Source organism: Egretta garzetta, unplaced genomic scaffold (assembly GCF_000687185.1).
Source record: "Egretta garzetta isolate BGI_Z169 unplaced genomic scaffold, ASM68718v1 scaffold46, whole genome shotgun sequence".
NCBI lineage: Eukaryota > Metazoa > Chordata > Aves > Pelecaniformes > Ardeidae > Egretta > Egretta garzetta.
Window position 1 is genome coordinate 4,184,189 of NW_009260268.1, and position 23,086 is coordinate 4,207,274.

Below are 23,086 nucleotides of genomic sequence, written 5' to 3' on the forward strand. Positions count from 1 at the left end.
CTTTCCGGCAGCGGAAGCAATCCCTTCCTCCCGAACCCTTGTCCAAGTTGCGCGCTGAGCGGTGTTGCATAAAAATTCACCCGACCCGGGCGCTGCTGGCTGGCTGTTCTTCCCTACAAACCACACGACAGAGAGCCCTAGGTTTTCACACACACCCCCCCGCCCCCCAAAGAACCTACCCCAAACTGATGCTGTGTACAGGTGGCCAGGACAGTGCTTGTCTCCCAGTTCCTTACCCTTGTCCAAGTTGCGCGCTGAGCGGTGTTGCATAAAAATTCACCCGACCCGGGCGCTGCTGGCTGGCTGTTCTTCCCTACAAACCACACGACAGAGAGCCCTAGGTTTTCACACACACCCCCCCGCCCCCCAAAGAACCTACCCCAAACTGATGCTGTGTACAGGTGGCCAGGACAGTGCTTGTCTCCCAGTTCCTTACCCATGTAGAGAAACAAGGGAAGAGGGCCGTTTCTGTTAACAATAACAAAAACTTGTAGCCATTAAGAAATAGATTCAAAACCATACAAACAAAATATCATTTGCTAGGGTAGTAGGATTCAGATTGAGAACGCGTACTTCCACAGCTCTGGCATTGAGTTACTCAGCTACTTAGTTGCTAAGAGGAGGGCTGGAGATCTGTCAAGCCCAGCTTTAGCAGTTGGGGGGCTTATTTTCATGCTGCACCTCTTCATCCCCCCTTTTTTCCAACTGTGAAATCCCACTCGGGGATGAATAGAGGGAGTGGTCTCGGCCTAGGAGTAGCTTGCTGGCTGTACCACCCAGCGCCAGGTCGCAGCCTGGGAGGCGAAGGTAACGAGCTGTAGTACAGACTGCACCCAGCAGGGCTGGGGTGCTGCAGGGGTAAGCGGCTCTTCCAGAAAGCTCTCGTTGAGGGGATCTGTTAAGAAGATAAACCTTAGACCAGCTCCCAGCCACCTCCGTGAGGAGAGGCAGTGGTGAGACTTGCCTCTGTCTTTTCCAAGCAGCATACTCAATGCTGTATTCGGGTATCTGTGTAAGCGACAATCTGGTTTAGAGTTCCTTCAGTAGAGGAGGAGTGTACACAGGAACATATAAAATTACTCAAAATATCTACTAGGACAAGGAAGAGAAGCATGCTTATCTCAGCATAGCACCAAAACAGCTCTAAACAGTATCTGGGTGGCAATGCTTCATCTACCACGGTTTGATAAATCTGCCCAGGCAATCTTTTGTACCATACCGCTGGTTAAAGCCAGATGCATGGTATAAAGGCGAAGAGGAGGAATGATGACAACACATGAAGGACAACCACCACCCAAAAGCAGTGTAAGAGTTTAAGGAAAACGCCAGATTTCACTCAAAAGTTTCTTTTGCTGACAGTAACAACACTGCCTAGCTGACAGAAACCATACTGAAGACAAAAATAAAGACTGTGTTGTTGCCATTGTTGAAGAATACCAAAGGAGCACACTACGTACAACAGCATCCCTTTCTTACAGATATGGGGCAAAAAACTTACACATAAGTATCAGACCAAAGCAGAAAGTTAGCTTCCAAAAGTAAAGTGTCAACCAGCAGCATTTATCCTCTCTTTAGTGTGTTTGTAGCAGCAGTGGAGTTTTACAGCTTGCCAATGAGTTACCAAATCGCACCTCAGCATATTAGTCAGCAGCACCTTTCCTTGATAAACAAACACTTCACTGCGTTGAAATGCAGAAATATTTATTTTGGTTTCCTTCATTGGTTTTGAAAATTGTTTTGGTTTTATAAAACATAGAAATAGCCAACACTAAGCAAACATTTGGATTCCAATGTAACAAACTACCGCTCTAACAGTTGACTGGGATTTGTGTACCTTAATTGCACACACGTATGAAATTATGCTACAGAGTAGTGCATTACAATCACACACAAATCTTAGTGCAAACCTTGTTGTGCTTGTATTTTACATATATCCATGTTTTCAAAAAACAGCAACGAATGCTAATGCAAAACCAACTCTGTTAAGGATAGCAAAAGTCTTATGCTGTAATAAGGCTTATTTCTGCTGATTTCTCAAACAAAAGGTAATAGTTATTTTGTCATCTATCTGGGAATTAGATTCTCATCCCTGAACAAACACCTATCCTGTGCCAACACACAGTTCTGTTGGCATATTTAAATAACTTCCAATTGCTGCAAAGCATCAGGCAAAAACATTCTACCTGACCTATTTTGCTATTCAGTGAAGAATACTCAGTGGCTCATACATAAAGCACAGAAAACTGAGAGGTTATGTCAGAAGCTCTTCCACTTATAGAGGACCTGGCACATTTAAAAAAAAAAATGCATTTTCAATACACATTCATTACAGGGAAATGAGTGGCTAGTACAGGTGCCGTATTTACCTGTCTGTTAGCATAGCCCAGCCTCCTGAATGGTTTGGGTTTTTAGGTCTCTAGTGTTCTTGCCAGAGTTAGGATCTGTTCATTTACAGGGCTGGCATTAACTCTGGATTTGTGTTAACGTAGCAAAGGCTACACTCGCTGAATTACCTGCGTCCACACTTCCAGTGCAGAACCACCTTATGCAGACTTACTCTGAGGAACTTTAATTCATCAGCCTCCTTTGTGTGGAATTCTGACTTCTACCTTACAAAAGTACATCTCTGAACTGGTGGCAGATATAGAAGGGAGAAAAACCACATAGATGCCTTGCCTCAGTTAATATTAGGACTAATGCAAGATGCCATACCAGCTATACAACCGTAGAGGATTTTTTTGGTGGTGTTTTTTTTCTGAACAGATTAAGTAATCCTTCTGAGGATGCAAGATACTTGGAGGCATTTTCAAACCCACCAAATCCTTCGTGGAATCAACAACTGCAAAATACACTGCAGACAGCAAACGTGCTGGCAATAGGAAAACCTTAGCTCCTTGGTGAAGGACAGTCCCATTTTTGGCCAAGGAAGTCTTAAATAACTTACATATAGTTACCATTTACAGTTAAGGCTCTTTTTGGAAATTGTAGGTCACCATAAAAACAGTACGCAACACAACTTGACAGTAAGGCAGTGTTCCATTTCTTCAATGTTCCTATGGCAAGTACCCATTTTTGTACAAGTTAACGATTGCACAGTTTCCTTCCCTATGTTTGCTGTAGTCCAATTACAGAAATGAAGGCCAACAGTAGACATCAGACGTGTGCCACTTTCCTCATTCCATTCTCTGTTACATTTTGGCATTAGCATAGAGTTCTTCTATCTGTGACTGGAAATATTTTCGCAGTTCTGGTCTCTTTGCCTTCAGTGTTGGTGTCAGCAGGCCGTTTTCAATAGAAAACATTTCAGTGTGCATGAAAATGTCTTTGACCTGGAAAATAAACAGTTACTAGCCAAGCTGCATTCCTTGGAATAGACAAGGCTATGAAAATGACTGGCTAAACATCATAAAGCCTTTAATGGTTTTCCAGATGCAAATTAAAACCAATTTCTGCAGAGTTATATTATATTGGTATCAAGAAGTTTAAAGAATTAGGTGTTCAGTTCTCATTCGCATCTTACCTGTTCAAATGACTTCAAACCAGATTCTTTCCCAATCCTCACCATGTCTTCCAGAATGTGGTTTTTGAGGTCCTGTGGATACAGGAACACACTGTATAGCTTGAAACAGTTGATGCAGAACAGCTAACAGTTTAGATTATGTTAGATATGACCTACCTTATTTTTGCACAGCTCTTCATAGGACCCTTCAAATCCCTTTTTCTTGGCCCAGACACGCAATGTCTCAGGATCAGGTACCACAATAGCTACTAAGAAGGCCTAAAAAGGAATTTTTGTCAAGCTTTTTTTTTCTTTTTAAAGTCAACACTAGTTCCTACACATTTCTTACTAGTCAGTGTTAGGTTTTGGAGAGCAGTTCTGATCCTGCTGTGAAATCAGCAGCTGTCTGCTACTTGAACACAGGAGTGCAGTTCAGAAGCTTACTGTTAAGAGAATTATTTTTGTTAAGACCCACGTTTCAATTTACACTTGCAAAAACCTGGACATCTTGGTTGGGTTTTTTTGTTTGTTTTATTTTCCCTGCGCACTATTAGCAACTTAGGTATAGTCATTAATACTCAGTTAAGTTAATGCAGCTCTACTGCCTGGTCTGAATCTAAATCCAGAAACATGTTATGTGACTGCTGGAGTCAAAAGTGCATTCAGAACCAAAGTGTATAATGTTAAATTTTAATATTTCATTCCCAGATTTTGGGGTGGGAAGAAGGAGGAAAGGAAAACTTTTCCAGTCTTCTCTTGTATTCCTTTTTTTAAATTACCTGACAAATGCTTACCTGCAAGCTCTCTCCATGGACAAACACCTGAGCAAGTGCTTCACATCTCAGATACACATTTTCTATTTTCTCTGGTGCTATGTACTCTCCCTGGGCTAGTTTAAATATGTGTTTTTTCCGGTCAATGATCTTCAATGTACCATTCTGTTGACAGAAATAACTTCCACTCAGAAGAGCCACTTGAAGTGAAAAACTAATCTACACAGCTTAAGCATGCCACACAAGACCACGTAACACACCAGAATTAAAACACACAAGCAAGAATTTGTTTCTAGATGTTTCAACTGCAGATATTCCTGTGCAATGTTTGTTCAGCTTTCAACAGACCACAAGTGCTATTGCCTGAATTCTGGTTTAATACAAACTTAAATGCTGTGAATGATCCAAGAGTTTATTCATTTAAATTAGATTAGGTAGTACAGTAAAATAGTGCTAGAGCCAGAGTACTGTCAAGTTAATGTTAGAAGAAAACATGCTCTGCACCCTTCTAACCTAAACTAGGGAAAGCCTTAGGACTGGTAGTACTAAATATGTTTTTTTTAGCCCCAGGCACACAGCTTTATCTACCACAGTAATTATCCTCTTCCTAAAATTACTTGTCTTTCACCTAATCAATTGTGTTTAATACCAAATATTTGCTATTTTATTTGTTAAGTTACAGCTAATAACTACAGAAGTATAGTTCAGCTATGCAAATTAACTTACTGGTAGCCATTTCCCAATATCTCCTGTATGAAGCCAGCCATCGTCGTCCAGAGCTTCTGCTGTTTTTTCTGGATCTTTCAAATAGCCACGAAATACATTTGGCCCTTTCACACATACCTGGAAACAGCCACTTGTTAATGTATGCCACCATGAAGGGAAGTTAATGAACACTATTTGCAACGAATGCTTTTCCAATGGTTCTGAGTAACCCCCACTAAAGAGACAAAATGAAGTTTATGCATTAGTACAGAAGTCTCTACTTGTGATTTTGGAGACCCAACATTTTCCATTGGTATAAAGTATAAGCAGCAATTAGAAGTATCTGTTCTCTTCCAGTCTAGCAGCAGTGTTCCTACCTGCTATTTGGATAATCTGAATTTATCAGGGGAAATTAATTTTTATTTATCTGAAGGAATTCTGCCAGATGCAGAAATATTATCCCTCAGCCTGGCAACATGTTCGTTTCAGCTTTGGTAAGCAGCAGGGGCACTGTGCTCAAACTGGCAATGAAAAAGCTGTATTTCAAGCAATCATATGTTTGTTGGCCAAAAGTAAGCCCTAAAGTATTAACTGGTTTAGAGCATTCAAGACCTCTCTGTAACAGAAACCTGCAATTTCTTTAAATTGAAGGTTGTCTGGATTTGTGTACCAAGTAGAAAGCGAAGAACAACTTCTCTGCAAGGGCATTATAAGGATCAAAATACTTGCTTATAAGGTATGAGAAAAGGACCAACAAGATTAAAGATTTATAGATGAAGAGGTTGCCAGAGAATCAGCTCAGACCTTACAAGCTAAATTAAAACTATTAGTAGAGTATCTGTCAGTAGGAGAACATAAAAGCAAGCAGCTAGTCAGGAACATGAGTAGAGCCTGGAATACCCAGAGATGGTCCTGGATTTAAGTATTTTCTTCTCAATATAACAGCCAAGGTTGTGTAAGTTTTCTTTGATGGAGAGGGGAGACCCAGGAGAGGGCTCTGTTATTTAAAGATCAGCACGACAATAAAATACCTCCTTAGAAGTGAGGACAGAGATATAGGCAAGATAAACAAGATGGAAGCAAAACTTAAAGATGCTCCACTGCACACAACTGTTGGGGAATCAGGAGTCCAAAAAAACCAAAAAGCTCTACACAAGAGTTCACAGAAGCAGCAAAAGATTCAAACCATCACACCACCTTGGGAGTGGCTTGGCTCATGTGAATGGCAGGAGACACAAAGCAGGGTCTGGTCTGGGCAACAGTATCAGGACTCTAGAACAAATCTAGAAGAATGGGATAGAAAAATCCAGTTTTAAGTTAAGGCCAAATGGATAATAATCAGTAGGGGATGACAAAGTACTAGGCCAACCATTAGTCTAGGGGATTAGTACAATTATAAAATGGGCAAGGAGCTGGCTATAGAATCTTCAGGCACTAATGTAAATTCTCAGACTAGAAGTTACTAATGTAGTTCAGAGACCAATTCTTGAAAAACTCATCCCAAGTATTTTTAGTGCTTACCTCAGCATAAAAACATAAGCATGCTGGTGAACTACAATACAATGAGCAGGAGATGTTGTCAACAGGAGGGAGATCAGAATATTAGTGAAGGTTCTGATCACCTTGTAGAGACAGTACTAAACTCATGACCCAACCAAGGTCATGTTTTAAGAACCAAGTAATTTCTGACAGAGCTTATCTGGAAGGATATGAGTAGGAGAACTCTGTATATACCAATCAAATCAAAAGCAGACTGATCAAACATTTAATTTTTCATGGCTCCTACAGTCATAGGACAGCACCAGGCAGCAACTTTTCCAGTACAGACAGCAAACCATTTATCTATATCCTGCTAACTGGCATTGAGACCTCATCTGCAGATATAATGTATCTGCATATGTAATTCTATTAATAAATCTATTCTTCTTGAACATGGATAACTGGCAGAAGTGAAAAGCAAGGCTGACAACAAAATATTGAAAGCTTACTCTCAGGAAGGAAGACTAGGAGTGTTTAATCCCGCTGAAGAGCAGACAGAATGAGGAGGAAGATCTATTTTAGGCAAAGGATAATGAGAGCTGATTCTATGGCTATGGGCTTCAGTTCTGTGAAACAAGTTACAACACTTATTTACTAAATTCAGAATAGTTCACACTGAGAAAGTTAGGACTGAATGACTAAGATGGTATCTGATATATTAAGGGGCTACCGTATTTGTTCAAGTCCAAAGTAATACCTAATGCAGCAAACTTTCACAGTAAGTGCAAGCAAAGTATTTTTAGAAGTTTTAAAAAAAACTACTGAACTGTTGCTCATTTGATAATTTATACTCAATTCCTCTAGCAGACCAAGCTTTAAAAGCATATTTAAAGTGAAGCAAAAATCGCTGATGAAGACTAAACAAGGGGTCACATGCAAGACAGGAAAGAACCTTGACATTGCTCTCCACTTGTAAACAGCTTCCCACCACCAAACCCAGCTAAATTCTTAAGCACTTGTGGGAATTAAAGCCCAATAATTTGTCTCTAGTCTCATAAATTACAACCAAAACAAATTAAGATTATGTATTGTTTGCAGTCATAAATTAGTTAAGTTACTTTTTATTTATCCTTTTCTCAACTGCCCCCAAGGCCTCTTGAAAGCATATGAAAGACACCACAGTTAATTTGCTTTCAGGGTTTGGGGGGGAAAAAAAAAAAATCACTACATGGACATCTGTTCAAAAAATCTATGCACAAAGTTCCAGCTGTATATATTTTACTTGAAAAAAAAAATTGAAAAAGCATACAGCATTACATATAAAACAGAGATCTCAAAGTGCAATTTGTAAAACGTACACATTCAATTTGTGCGGGCTGCAGAAAAAAGTTCAGAAGAATGTGCAGGCAGTTGCCTCAAGTCATTAGCAGCCCTCATGGCATTTTATCTCCATTTCTCGTAATGGTATTCCAGCCACTTTAAATTACCTCATCTCACACATGACAAGCTGGATAACAAGCTACATGCATCAGCTGTTCTCCAGCACTTGGCATTGGCAGGGGTGGGGGGGAAGCCCTCTGCTAGCATTTTGCTGAAGGATAAATGCAGTATGATATAGCTAGCTTCTCAGCTGTCCCACAGCTGGAAGATGGCATGTTGGTCATACAGCCATAAATACATAGTAATCTTATCCCACAGTAAGCTGCTTCTTCTCTTCTCCAACATGCCATTTTCTGGTTTGCTTCTGTGAATCATTAGCTAACATTGCAGGCATCTTTGACTTTAGGTAGCAGGCCATGTTTAGCACTTTTGCTAAATTCAGTTACTTGTTATTTCAGGAACAAAAAACATTTTCCAAGACTTCATAAGAGGCTCATATTGACCTTTTCAAATTACTTACCTCACCCTCTCCTTTGGCAGCCAAGTAATTCATTTCTTGTACATCAACAAGCTTGATGATACTGCATGGCATGGGTGCTCCAACATGACCTATATTTAATAGAGTAACACTTCAGTAGCCTGAACTGCTTTTTAGTCAGATTCTTAAAACAGTAAGCTGGTTACACGCTAAAGTAAAAAAAATATGTAAAACTGATTTCTGGTAATTTACTACACAATACCAGTATAGTAACAGCTTTAAGCTCACTGGATCCAAAACATTGAATTCCCAGATATCCCTAGAATGTTACAGGTTGAACCATGTACTCAGACTTGCTTTTTTTATACAGTCAGGATTCTTGCTCTATGGACATATTTAAGCAGCAAAAGTGCCACTATAGTTTCCATTATCAGTATTATTTCGGTCAGGGAGCTAGAGATGTAACAGCTGATAGACATGCAGACCATTTGCCCCAACACCAAAAGATGCCATATAAATTTCCAGCACTGTGTTTATACACAGCAGATTCCTGTTCTGTAAAAATTACAAAAGGTTGATACTATGACCTCCCCTCTCCCAAATCCATTTCAGCTTACAAGGACAAAGCCTATTAGAAGTTTGGATTATTGAATGTTCTTAGCTATTACGGGGTAGAAACTTCAAGGGATCCCCTCAAAGCTTTTTCACTTCATTTGAAGAAAAACAGAGTCTTATGCTTTATGACAGGTGTACTGAAGACTAAAATAATGTGATCAGGGAATTCTACAGCATCCTGAAATTTAACAGACAAGCAGACCGTTAAACACCATACCTGCTGTCCAGTCACCAGGCAGTGACAGTGAGCATCCAGCTGTGCATTCAGTCTGTCCATAACCTTCATAGAACTAGGACACGAAACCAAAAGATTATTTAAAAACCTTACTTTTCAACATGCAGTTTTTTCCTCAAAATTAAATTAGTATTTTGCTTCTTTTTCTAGTTGCTTATATTTGACTTTAGCAAAGATACCCAGCATCTTCTAAAAAGAGTATTGCTGTATTAGAGTTTTATCACAATACACAATTTTAAGCATCAATATTCCACTTTCAGTTCCAATATTTACTCAAAGTTTCGCATGCTATGCAACACTTGTGTAGAGCAAAACAGAAAGCAACAGAGGGAGCAAGAGGAATAAACCAAGGACAGTGGCACTAGCAATGACTTCAACCACATCATTTAAGGACAGGTTTGTCCAAGACAGCTAGAAATGGAATCCCTATACCCCGTCACAGCTCCAATTATTATATACAAGACAGGCTTCCCTTTTTTGCGCAGAGCACTATACCAGCATGCTACTGAAGAACTTCAAGCCAGAAGCCTCACATTTTAGAGTGTTTTATACCCTTGAATTTTATTTCAACACATTTGTTCCACCCTGTGCCATTGTTATTCAGATTTTACCTCAAAAAGCATATACTTTAAAGAACCTCTGAAGATAGATGCAGTGTATGCAATCTGATTCTCCCCAGTCTCATCTTCAAAGCAACAACACTACATCATCCCATTGATTTGATTCTCTACAGTAGTTATGAATACTTCTGTAAGCAAGGCAAGTCCCAGAAACTTAATCCAAGAACATTAATTATTGCTTACAGCAGGCCCCAAGTCTTTCCCTTAAGATGGTTCAGCTCATTACTTCAGTTATAAAAAAGACTTTGGGATAGAGGAATCAGGGGACTGAGAGAGAAACTCTAGAAAGGAGTAAAAACTTGTGTAGTCTCCAAGAAGAATGCCAGAAAGAGTTAATCACATGATGAGACTACTAGAAATGCTCTAATATCAAAGCTGGAATGAGGTACTAAAAATCTTTGGGTTAGGATTAAGGCCAGGAAACTCACCTGACAGCCAAGAGCTGTTCTCAAGAAGGTCAGTACACTTGCAGATACAGGTGCTGCTCCTGTGACCATGAGCCTTACTTTTCCTCCCAAACTTGCCTACAACAGACACAAGATACTGTGGACACCAAAAGCATTTTAGAGGAGCTTCCAGAGTCTTTTTCCATCCCACCCTCAGCCACTGTTCACCTACAGTGCCACCCACAAATGTTAGAGATTAAAGTTTAGTCTCCTATTGCAAGCCATCTTTCTTGCAGTGTTTTTAATCTCACTAATGGCTGGAAGAAACAGTATCTCAAACACACAGTATCTACAAAGAGTATGCTGTAGTGTCACTGCAACGCACACTTGGCCAAAAGTCTACAAGAGCTCAAGTCATGGCCTTACAGCAATGACTATTTTTAACTGCCTTCTATCAGCTTCTCATACATCCCGAATGCTATAAAAAGCAGCCACAGGGGCATGTTGTACAACCAAGGTTAGGGCCATAGCAAGTGAGTGCCAGACAGAACAGCAGGCATAACTTACTAGTGACCAACAGTGAGGAGACAGTAGGAGCTACAGGTGGCATTAAGTCACATTTAGCATTCCTCCTTCAGAAGGACAGTGTTTGCTTTCAAAGTGGTAAGAGAGAAGCACCAGACTTTTAGAGAAGCCTCCCTAATACAATTAGTTGATACTATTAGAACAAAAGGAATTGAAAAGTGAAGTTAGAAGCAAGACAGTTTTGGGTTTTGTTCCAAGTAGCCAGGTAGTCTTTAATCAGTGATGAAAGCCATACCAGATTACAACCATTCATATGAAATTCAGCAATTGCAAAACTATAAACTAGCAAGTCAATAGGATAGCAATGCTCTGTAATTCTAATATTGAAAACACATGTCAAACTGCTGTTCTGTAACACAGTAAGCACATTTGGAGCTCTGTCCTCAAAATAATCATGAGAAAATGAAGTAATAAAAAGCTTCCAATATCCACCCATACAGACTCAGAGGCTTTCAAGCATACCTGTATTTTACGGAAGATGACTTTATCCCAGAAACTGTTATTTCTAACTATACCACTTCTGAGTTCTGCTTCTTTCCTCTTTGAAGCAAAATCCAGCATCCACCTCTTTAATGAAGTATCTGCCTGTCCAAAAATCTATTAAGAAAAAGAATCTGTGGTTAGAAGCCTCACAGACTACCATTCCCTTTCTTACAGAAGCATGTATAGAGACTCTTAACAGTGAAAACTGAATAAATAAACCAACCTTTATTAGTAAGCATCTCAGTTCTGGTAAGAAATATTGTGGATTTTGATTTTGGCCTCTTTACATTAGTTCAAGAGGTGTCCACCAAAATAGCACTTAACTAATTCTTGTATCCAATCTAACTGTGTGATGCTTTTTCAATGTATAATTTCTTCATTAAAATGTATGAATGAAAGTGGATGTTTTGCTTTTCTATTCCAATTTGATCAAAAGCTGAATTAAGTAAAATCCTTAGCATATTCTAAAAGGCACATCATCATAATATGTAAAGTAACACAGGGTTTTCTGAGGAGATGCAGAAATACCAGAATTCTGTTTTGCACATACAAACTTGCTTTTTTCATCAGTTTTCAAAGGCTCCTTCTGGTTGTTCTCAGCAAGTCAGAGCAGGCTCAGCTGCAGACCAGAGATTAGTATATTCATGTGGAAAGAGACAGACCCATCAGCTCTTCAGCATTAGCCCCACCCAATTTCCCACTTAACTTCACATGCTAGGTTACTGCAAGGCTGGGCGAGGTTGAAACAGTGCCACAAAAGTGTGAAATCCTCATGGCACCAGAGTGAGCAAGCAATACTACATCATGAAGCAAGTCCCAAGCTTTGGCTCTGTTTCTCAAATGCCAGTACAGAATGCATAAGCAGAATGAGGGGCTGAGTCTTAAACACTACAGGCAAGGCTTAGAACATCCTTCCCTCCAAACATATTGAGGTTGCACTATTTGTTCCTGGGGCCACACAGAACCTTGTACTACTTGCTGTTCCTCTAGTCTCATGATTAGAGCCGTGTCCTAGCCAAAACAGCATAGACAGGTCTGTCACTTTAGCAGTCACAGGACTCTGCGTTGTATCCTTCAACGCCTCCGTCTGTATCCTACAAAGAGTCAGTCATCCACATGCAAAAGCATGATTTAAAATCTTAAGTTCAAGAAAGAACCTACTTCTGAATTCCCATCTCGGATGACCCTGAGCAGGGAAGCAGCAAGCACAGGAGAGGCTGGGGCTGCTGACACCCCCTCTCCCCAGCACTCTATGCTGACTGGTTTATATTCTCTCCCTGCTAGAAATGCTGGCTGCTGTATAGGAAACTTGCGTGTGTCCATGCAAACATAGGCAAACACCTGACCTTGGTTTGCAAATTCCACTCCATGAGTCAGACACTAAAAGCATGGCATGCAGATGCTAAGCCTCATGTTCACATTGTAGACTAGACTTAAATAACTTGCTCAGAGCAAACCAGTAAGTCAATTAATCAGGCTAGAGAGAACCAAGTCTCCTAGTCAGGCTTTTCAGCACTAGTATTTGCTGCCTGAAAGTGTTTTAATACCACCAGTACTACCTCCCTGCACTTTCAACTGTCTTTTAGAAAGATACGCACCAATTTGTTAGCATGCCAGTTTAACATCCCAGAGCACAACAGTTTCTCCTACCATGTCAGCACAGACTTCAAGAAGTCTTAAAAGCCTGCACGAGTCTAGACTCATGCCTGTTTACTTACCTTGTCAAACATTCGGTTCAACAGTCTTGGTACTACAGGAAATATCGTTGGCTGCAGTGTTTTTAGGTCATCCATAAGTAGTCTGATATCCCCTTGAAAGAATCCTATCCGAGCTCCATGGCACAGTATCACACACTGTTAGAAAAAAAGTGAAGAAGTCTGAAGACACAGCATGTAGAGTGTGTCCTAGCTATATGTGTATGACAATCCTATGCAGAGTGGACAGTGCAGTATCCACCTTCAACTTCATTCTCTTGCACTCTGCTTTTCCTTCCTGTTTCACAAGACTGATAAAAGCAGATTTGTTGTTAGGTGATCAAGATGCTCTTTGGAAGAATCTAGCAGAGCCACCGATTATTTCAGCATCACTTCAGACCTACACCAAGGAAGGCAGACTTAATTCTGTCACGTTCTATCTTCTCTACATTAGAGTCTAGAAGCTCCACCCACCACACCTATATACTCATTTTCTTATTTCGTTTGGGGTTTGTTTATTCTTTTTATTAGCATCCCTACTCTTCTTGTGTTTCTATACCTACTAGTTTTTTTTTTTTTTTATTTCTTCTGCTTCCTCCCCCTTCATTCCCTGCAACCCATTCTCATGTATCACGTCTTCTGTGCAGAAAACAAGTGTCACTTTTCCCCTTTACCCATGCTTTGCCACCACCTGCTAAAAAGCTGCAAATGCATCAATCCAGATGGGAGTGAGCAGCAACTGCCTTTGCTAGGTGGGACACATTTGTCCTGTCAAGTTCACTGACTCTCTAGCTTCCAAAGGAAGCTAAAAAATCCGAACACAAACTTTACAACAGTGGCAGGCTCTAAAGACTGCTTCTCACACAGTCTGTATTCATATCTACCCCAAACAGTAACAAATACTTTCTCCTTTCTACCAAAGGTGTCCTTGCCTAATGTCATCATGTAAATATACAAGTAAAGACCTCAAGCAGCAGAGGAATACTGAGACCCAAACATTTCCTTCTCATTTTATCCTTTAGAACACAAGTCTCCATCCTGTTTCCACCACATGATCAAGAACAGAGCTATTAGCTACAGAGCTTGTACCTTCTAGTGCAAGGCAGGCATCAGTAAAACAGACGCTTAAGCATAACTGATATCCAAGTTACCAGGAAAAAAAGTGCTGAAAGCCTAAAGGCACCTGTACACCTCAGTTAAGCTCTATTCCCAATCTTCATAACACATATATACAGACGTGTATCCATATATACACTTCTATCTATGTGTATACAAGAGACTCTTGGTAGAAAGCTCAAGATTCCCAACTGCAATCACAGGACAATTTCTGGCTCCATGTGCCTTTTCACACTTGCTTGGAGGCTGTTTACTTCCCTTTGTAAATTGGGAGGTGACTGCCTTCAACATACATATCTGCAATCTCACCTACAGGAAAGGTGTTAATTCAACTTCAATATATACCATGATTAAATGCCTGCGCCACTACTGTGTACAAGAAATTTGAGGAAATTGTGTCCTTTCAATAATGCATGCCACTTAACTATGGGCTCAGAGACAGGCAGTATTCAGACAGTCCGAGTCCCCTCACCCTCAAAAATGAAGCCCCAAATTTCGCTATATGGTAAAACAATCTATCCAAAAGAACTTCAAAATTTGTCATTAAGTGGCATTAAAAGCCATTTTAATCTCCTGGAAGAGAACTCCACTGAAACACAATTCCTCTCTTTTTATTGAAGTTTCTTGGAAGCAGTGGTAGGTTTAACCAACTTAAAATTAGTGTAAGCAAACAGGATGCCACATTATAAGCTAAATTTTTAAAGTTTGCAGACTAAAGTGTGTCACGGATTTTTAATAGTGCACTGATTACATTAGAGGGAACTTCTGGGCAGTGTACGTGTGCTAAGGGATTAACCCTACCTCTAGGGTTAGTGTTTATATTTTGGCATGAAAACCAACTGTCTAATACTCATTGACTATTGTTTATGGGATGTTGTTTTCCTGAGCCTTACTTCAAGCTTTCATACACACGTGTGCAAGATTCAAAAAGGAACAGTGTCTATCATTGGGATTCAAGAGACATGCATTCTGTAAGAAAAACAAGCTTCGATAGTTCAGTACAAACAGATACTTACCTCAACGATTCTCTCAAACATATGAGCCAAGGGCAGGAATGATATCAGAACATCATCAGAGGAAGGCATAAATGTTTTCTGAAAGCATTAGTAAAATTAAATTGAGTTCCCATTGATTCTCTATTTTGCCTAAGTTAAACACCACAATGAAATCTAGCATCTGAAGTCCAGAGCTCAGCCCTCGCTTCAGTTTTGTTTGTAATGAAGCTGCATTGTCTTTCTTTCATTAAAAAGATTACAGCAATGACTTCTAGCATGAGTAAACACACATTGCAGAAACAGTAATCTTTTAGAGTACAGTGACCAGATTATTACAACTTATCATTCATATGATTATGAATAGAAAGAAATTCTGAGAGAAACCACAGAAAGTTCCATTACATACATTGGGAGGGAGGGGGAACAAAGAAGGCTATAGTAGTATGCTTTAGGGTTTTAAAAAATAAACACTTTCATCTTAGATCAGAAAGTTTGCTTATCCAATTTACTATAAGGTTGATATCAAAAGTACTTTACATGATCTAATTGTGAGACCAGTTGCTTAATTTAAAAAACAATTCTATATGCAGACTACTTTGCAAAAAATTGTATTTTTAATTACATCTGTATGTGTTATAACTTAGAACTGCCTCCTTAGCTAGCCTGCAGATGAACTTTAATAGTCTACTGTAAGCTAAAAGTTAGCACTGTATCAAGTAAAAATACAGAGATATGCTTCTTGCTCATTTACGCAAGGTCTTTAATTATTTTGGGGGGTTAAAATACATTATAGCTTCTCCCATCCTTAGTGGAAAAGGTTAGCCTCTGCACAAACCCTCTGATACAGAGCTTGCACTAATGACAAACACTATAAGCCCGTGGCAGAATGCAATGTAGAACCCACATCAGGATCTTGATAACATTTTTCTTGGATCAGACCAAATTGTTAATCTGTCAGGTTCTTGACCCTGACAGAACACAGCAAACTGATTTCTGACCTAGCACAGGCAGAGTGCTGTCAAGTTAACTTTTAGTAAGATCCAAGTGAAAATGCAAGACTAAAGTTAATGAGATTTCAATGTTAGCTTTACTCCTGAGATTCTTCCCTTCATGCAAATCCATAATGTTAACCTTTGCGATTTACCTCTGTAGTTTTGACGAAAGATGAAGCATTACTGACTATGTTTTGGTGAGTGATCATAGCTCCTTTTGGGTTTCCTACGGAAGAAGCACATCAAGATGCAAAAGAGAAATTTTTGGATCCTTTAAGTTACCAAGCAGTGGTAAAACTAATCTAATAGCATTTCAATCGATTAGTCCCATCTTCAATTTTAACACCCTTCTTTGTATATCATTTAAACAAAGGCAGGGAATTTGCTAACACTTTCAAGAATAGCTGGTAACAGTTAAGTAGGAAGTTTGTGTTGAAGTCCTCAAATTTCATAAGGAGAGCAAATTCTTAAGGAATTGTCACGTTTCTTGCATAAGAGTCTCATTTGAAATTCAACTTCTGTGAAGATGCAGCTATAAAACCTAGACTAATTTCTGTTTTCACATGTGCTTTAAAAGTGTCGCTTGTCATTGTACTCTTACCTCTTGCTCCCTGCCAGTGTTGGATATTAACTCACAAGTATCAAGCACGTGACATCTAGACAGTAGTCTTTCTGGTTTGGTCTTAGAGCAAGGTTGTATGGAGCTAAGGAACAAGTGTTGCCAACAGTACAAAAAAAGACTACAGAAGAATTGAAAGTCTGAATGCAGACTCCTTATTATAATGGAAATACAGGTTCAGAACTTATTTCCAAGCCCAAAACCATAACACCTCCACCCCCCAATATTGCAACTCTGTATTGATCAAAGGGGGGATCAGAGGAAGCCTTACCATAAAACTTCCCCAGCTACTACTTGCCAAAAAGATGCAGCAGCAGGGGAGAGTCTTGAAAAAAAGTTAGGAGGGCTTCTGAATTAGTCTTGCACATACAGGATAATAAATCCTGAACAATGTAATGAGGTGTACCTGTTGTTCCACTGGTGAAACAGATGACTGCTAGATCTTCTGGCTTTGGAGGCTATGAGAATTAAGAAAATAAGTATTAGTATAGTTGAGATAACGAGAAAAAAAGATTCTTAGACAAGACATTGAAATTTAAGATCATCAAGTCCAACCCTTAAAAGGTCTTTTCCAGCCTAAACAATTCTAGTTTTGAGCTAAGGGAGATTTGCTAGTTTCATCTACAGAATGCTATCCAGCTTCAGATTAAGTAACTTGAACTAATTTCATACTTACCATAGGTTTTTGCCTGTGTGCTCTTCCTAGCTCCTACAGAAAGGAGAGAAAAGGGAGAGAAAGAGGTTAGACATGAGCACGTAACCTTTTTTGCTTTAAGTTTACCAGACAAACATCACCAAGCACCATAATATTCCATTATTTAGACTGCCTGTTAAGGCATTTTAACTTGTATATTTTTAAAACATCCTTTAAAGCCTCTATAACTACCATGTTCTACAAATACAGAAGTGATAACTAATCTAAAACTCAGTTTACTTCCAGCTAGTAAAACCAGGAGTCACTAGAGAAGCTGAAGATTATGACAAGCCACAGGAGACAATCAGCCCTATACCTCATGCAGAAGGCACATGCCACTGACAACTATTGCTAAACAAAGCAAGATTCATCTCAGTAAGGACCTCACACCAACATCGCTGCTTGTGAGAAGGAAGACTGAGTTTCCTCATCAAGTGTCATTGGTGGTTTGCATTCCTTTTGTATTGGAGAGCAGGGGAGCACGAGATTCTCTCCTCCAGAACCCCTTCCCCTTACCTCTCCCTCCTTATGATTATTCAGGCCATAATAATGCCATAGTTCTTTACGCAGAAAGGAATGGGTAGCAAGAAGATCCTTTTATTATCAAGGATATAGTGATCAGGAGGAAAGATTTGAAAGCTGATGTTGAGTATCTATGAGCTTTAAATTTTCTAATCAAGACTTATTAGTCATGCCTATTTAAGGCTAGAAACAATACTAGCTTAAGGACTTATGCAAATTAAAATGGACCTTTTGTTAAGTATAGCTTTGGAAGCACCCTTTGAGGGCAGACACATCAACTTTATCATTGCCTTTATGTTCCAAGTACACAACAATAGTACTATGCATTCCTTTACAATGCTCTAGACTTCCTGTAGGATGATATACCTCTCAGATTACCCAAAGAGGTTTAAGAAAAGGAATGTCCAGAACCACAGTTAACATTCCCATACCTCTAAGTCTGCCCTTTTGAAACAGGGCCATTATGCAAAAATTTGCCACTATGACAAGGCAGCTGGCTGCTCAAAACACACAGCATCTGCATTTCAAGTACCACCAGAAGCTCAGCACTTCCCTCCTGCTCCCAGTAAGATCTAGTGTTTACTGAATATACAGCTAAGATTTCCACACACTTCCTTTGGTCTCCTGTAACAGAGCACCAACATCTCTTCATATTGAAGAGCCATTTATTCACAGCTACTCAGCTCTAAGTAACCACAGCATACATACAGATATTAGGCATCAGAAACCAAGCATAAGGCATCTGGGAGATACAGAGGAACTAGTCATATAACCTATTAAGCACAGCTGAGCAATAAGCTTGAGCCAGAAATCCAGAAAACAAGTATTTAAAGCTAGAAATAGTCATTCTATTCTAATCTAAGCTCCTAAATAGTTCATAGCTGCCTTTTGGGAGACACTAAAAGCCTCTACCTCTTAAAAAAGGTGGGGGGGAATGGAGGGACAGGACAGACAGGACTACACAACTTATTCCTGCTCACTGAAACATTATGAGAAAATATTTAAGTTTGCCTAACTTCTGAGATTTAAAGAAGAGGCTCTTATAGCACCTATTACTGCATTAATCCAAACATCAAGTGTCATCAAGTAAGTGCTACAAAGTACTACTGGAAGTCACTACTTAACCATCTAAACTTCTAACTTAAAGACGACATTCACCCCTGGTTTTGTTTTTCTGTAGCTAAAAGATCCAGTGGAAAGCATCTTCCCTCTACCAAAAACTGTAGTTCAGCTGAAGGAAAGAAGCCGATTTTAGTGTACCAACTTGAGTTGGGCCAGTCTTTTTCCAATTTTAACCCAACTCTTTTGTCAGTGAGCTACAGCACAGTGTAAGTCACCTACACTGCAAGTTTTTAGCCCCATTTCAACCTGGCAGTCTTGCTGAGGTTAGTTACGTATGATACAGTTAATCATCTTTTAAAAGACATGCTGGCATTTTTGTATCTTTACCAGAAGGTGGCCCTGTTAACACAGCAGTTAAGACTGCAGCAAACAAGTTCAGTGAAATGAAGTATTTCATACCAGTTACTGACACCTGCACTGGACAAGCACACTTATTTGGACATACTCAAGTCCTAGTGAGCCAAGCCTTCACAGGAACTCCAGCTGGAACCAGGCTAAACCCAGTTACAGAATCTCACAGTAAAGATGTGCTTTATGCAATTTGATCCTGGGACAGAGTTCTCCAAATAATGACTGAAGTTATGAAATAAACTTGCATAAGATACCTATGCAGACAAAATAGCTACAAGCAAAAATCAAGACTTGAATATTAGGTGGCTAAGCAAAATGGTTTCTACTTCCAAAACCTGCAAGTCTCATTCCCTACATTAGCATAAGCTTACCCTGGAACAGTTTACTGCCTTTTACCTCCTCCCCCAGAAAACGTTTTATAGATTCAGTGTACAGGAGAAGATGCCATTTTTTGCAAGACCAAACCCCACACAAGCTCTTTTTGAAATAAGTACTTCTGAAGTATTAGTCACAGTATATAATTATCATGCTACTGCTTCACATGGGCTGATGTTCAGTCTGGAATATGTTAATAAGCTTTCATCCCATCATCTTGGCATATACACTTTTACATTTGGAGCATCGTGAAATACTATTAGCATGTTGTTTTCCTTTTTTAAAATATTTTAAAATTAACTTTCAATCCGACATAGTTGAGTACTTTGAAACTAGTTCACCACAGTTTGTTCACAGTCCTAAGATCTGTTCAACAGACACCCTCTTCCTCCACAAGTAAATGGGATGAGAGCAGTGAAGTAGATTAAGCATGCTTACCTCTATTTCTCTCATGCTGAAGACTTCCACCCCACACTTTTTGCCACGTTCCACAAGATCCATGCCAAAAGACTCCATGATAACAATGGTGTTGAGTATTGGAGTTTCCCCCTTTTCTACACTGGTTAGCAGAAGTTTGGCCTTGTCAGGTTTGTCACAGAAAACCAATGACAAGTCAGCTGATGAAAGAAAACAACATTATCGATATGTCAAGCTGAGTTTAGACTAGATCTATACATACTTCAGAACATGGAAATGGAAGACTTTTCTGAAGAAGGCTACAGTTCTGCCCTCAGTCAGCTCTGCCATCATACATTCAGTTGCCGAAAAGCATCCTACCTTTGTTCACAATGTATGTAATTGCTTCAGTTCCCAGTGTATCATAGAGTGGCACCACCACCATGGAGAATGCATAGCATCCCTGTTCAATGATAACCCACTGCACAAAAAGAAGAGATGCAAGTCACTATGTGTTTGCATATCATAACAGACCTCCAAGACAGACTCACATTTGGATTCTAACAAGTAAGCTAATAGGGCAGAGTTCATTTGGACAAGTCTGTCTTAAAAAAGTAAGTGGCAGTTTGTACCATTTGTTTATTTTGAAGATCTACTACATGTTTATCTACAGAAGGAGGAAAAAAAACAAACAAGGAGCTATGGGAAAGAATCCAATCCAATAAAATTCAACTCTGCCCCTAAGAGTAATTTTAAGTACTCTGGAAGAAGCAGTTAACATTAACTGTCTGCTTAGTTTACCTATTTACAGAGACTCTGAGTAAGAGTACAGTATTTTTTCTTGCTTTTAGGTTATTGAGGTAGCCAAAGCCTTCAATATTCTGTATTACCATGGTATATGAATCAGTGAAGTACTTGTCATGTCTTGACACACATTAAGTTTATATACACACAGTATTCTTACCTCTACATTATCTGCGCCTCTTTTGAGGGCCAGATATGCAATATATGCAGTTAAATCAGAAGTCCTTTGGCAAGCCAGCCCCAGAAAGTTTTTCAGTATTTCTCAAGACTAACCATTCTTCTTAAAAGGAATCTAATCTGAAGACTTCTATAAAAAATACAATTACATCCCTGCAAGCTGCAATAAGACAGATTTGCCTGCTCCCAAGTGCAGTACTCAAACATAGTGGCTATTGCAGCCTTACTGTTTATGATGCAAGCTAACAGTGCTTTACAGCAAGCCTGATTTCATCCGAAGTATCTTCAAGGTAAAATAGTCATGCAGTTTTTTTTTCTGGGTAGTAGCTATTGGGTATAGTTTGTAAACAACTAGTTACACCAAAACAGAGTAGCATGCAACTCCTGAAATGGGAGCCTCTGGACACACGAAGAGGCCAGTGGAACTGGAACATTTCAGTTCTTCCCATCAAAGCAGTGTGACAAATTCTCAGACATGGTTCCTTTAATCAGTTCCAGTTACAGGAACAAAACAACGTGCATCTTTAAAAGTTACCAGAACATAGTATTCAACAAGAATTGCATTAACAAGGGTGCTTGTTTCCTTTCCTCACCCCCAAACTTTGTCATACTTCCCAGTGTTTTTGCAGGACACTAGCCAGTTACCTCACCCCGTATGATGACAAGTTTAAACATCATTCAGCTGGTTATTCCATATAATATCTAATATAGAGGCTATGTTAACAAAGTTGCTAAATCTCAGTTTTACAAACTGTTTAGGCAGATTTCCTAAAGTAAGTTCTCTACCGACTGAGACAGCCTTAGACACAGGGAGTTTTTCTGAAAGCATTTATGCAGTAGGTAAGTTATATACCTCTTGTCCAAAAAGACTTCTTATAAAACTAGTACAAGGCCAGCTTACAGGTAACTAGGCTTTCCTGCAGACATTAGACATACTGGTAAGTCTAAGCAGGCACACCTAGACTAGCCATGAAAGTGTTCACTTAATATTTCTTCGTAGGTAGCATCCACCTGCACATGTTACAAGGGGGCAGCTATACTGCTGTTAGTAGTTATTTTAATAGGGCAGTGGGCTAATACAGTAGACTTCAGAAGTGCACACAGTGATAAATGCTTCCTGTTGCAGCCTCCAACAACTCTTGCAAACCATCATTCTCAATACAGCAACCAGCATCTTTATTTTCTGGACTACCAAGACTTTTTTTTCCATTTTAGCTTCTCAAGTTGTGAGTATTTAAATACAAATATCAAACCTTGACACTCGGGTTTGCTCTCAAAGTCCAGGCAAGCAACTAGAACTGAATACAGACAGCAGTCTGAAAGTTTCCATTTATTTTCTGACATGGCTCTGATCGTCCATTAAGGGACACTGTGTATTTCACTGTCCTGTTTTCTCAATCAAAAACACAACTTCCTTGCTTGCAGAAGAGATCATCTGTTTTCCAGTTACTCAAGAGAAAGTTATGTTTTTATTTATAAATCCAAGTTTGTTTTTTTTTTTTTAGTGAACCTTTAAGCAAGTAACATGCTAGGATTTTCCCCATTAGGGGATTTCCCCAGCAGTTGTTCCCTGAACTGACAAGTGTGAATCATTTCACACAAAAAAGCTTCACATAATCACTAATCCAGACAGGAGATTATGTTGGGGATGTCACAACACCCATCCAGTAGTTTTCATCGGGGAAAATACCAGATTTAAAATTGCTGGTTTAAACAAGTCTTTCCAGCTCATTCCTGACCCAAGTCAAAGCCTGCTGGAGCAATGCAACTCAAGCACATTTTGTCTCCGATCCAAGAGCAGACCACACTACCATGTTCTCCTTCAGAAAACCCACCAAAACAGCAGTGAAAGACTTTGCACACAAAAAGTCCACAGAGAAACAGTTCAAGCTGGCACAATAACACCCGACTCCTTTTTTTACATCCAGTTCATAATGTTATAAGCACAGGGGACTGAACTGAAGAGTCTGTAACACCATGTCATGTAACAG

At 39.5% G+C, this 23,086-nt stretch overlaps 1 protein-coding gene across 1 annotated transcript in view; it reads right to left on the reverse strand.

Moving 5' to 3' along the window:
- Window positions 1-1,791: 1,791 nt before the first annotated feature.
- The window catches only part of ACSL1 (acyl-CoA synthetase long chain family member 1), a 33,021-nt gene continuing 11,726 nt past the window's right edge, over window positions 1,792-23,086 (reverse strand). The window contains exons 5-20 of the mRNA XM_009642403.2: window positions 20,496-20,595; window positions 20,157-20,335; window positions 17,331-17,363; window positions 17,061-17,112; window positions 16,188-16,261; window positions 15,065-15,142; window positions 12,957-13,091; window positions 11,218-11,352; window positions 10,213-10,308; window positions 9,147-9,219; window positions 8,357-8,445; window positions 4,999-5,115; window positions 4,294-4,437; window positions 3,677-3,778; window positions 3,521-3,592; window positions 1,792-3,329 (exon numbers count right to left, since the gene is read on the reverse strand). Of these exons, the coding sequence (XP_009640698.1) occupies window positions 3,189-3,329; window positions 3,521-3,592; window positions 3,677-3,778; window positions 4,294-4,437; window positions 4,999-5,115; window positions 8,357-8,445; window positions 9,147-9,219; window positions 10,213-10,308; window positions 11,218-11,352; window positions 12,957-13,091; window positions 15,065-15,142; window positions 16,188-16,261; window positions 17,061-17,112; window positions 17,331-17,363; window positions 20,157-20,335; window positions 20,496-20,595 (1,620 nt within the window). The 3' untranslated portion in view covers window positions 1,792-3,188. The remainder of the gene's footprint in view (window positions 3,330-3,520; window positions 3,593-3,676; window positions 3,779-4,293; window positions 4,438-4,998; window positions 5,116-8,356; window positions 8,446-9,146; window positions 9,220-10,212; window positions 10,309-11,217; window positions 11,353-12,956; window positions 13,092-15,064; window positions 15,143-16,187; window positions 16,262-17,060; window positions 17,113-17,330; window positions 17,364-20,156; window positions 20,336-20,495; window positions 20,596-23,086) is intronic.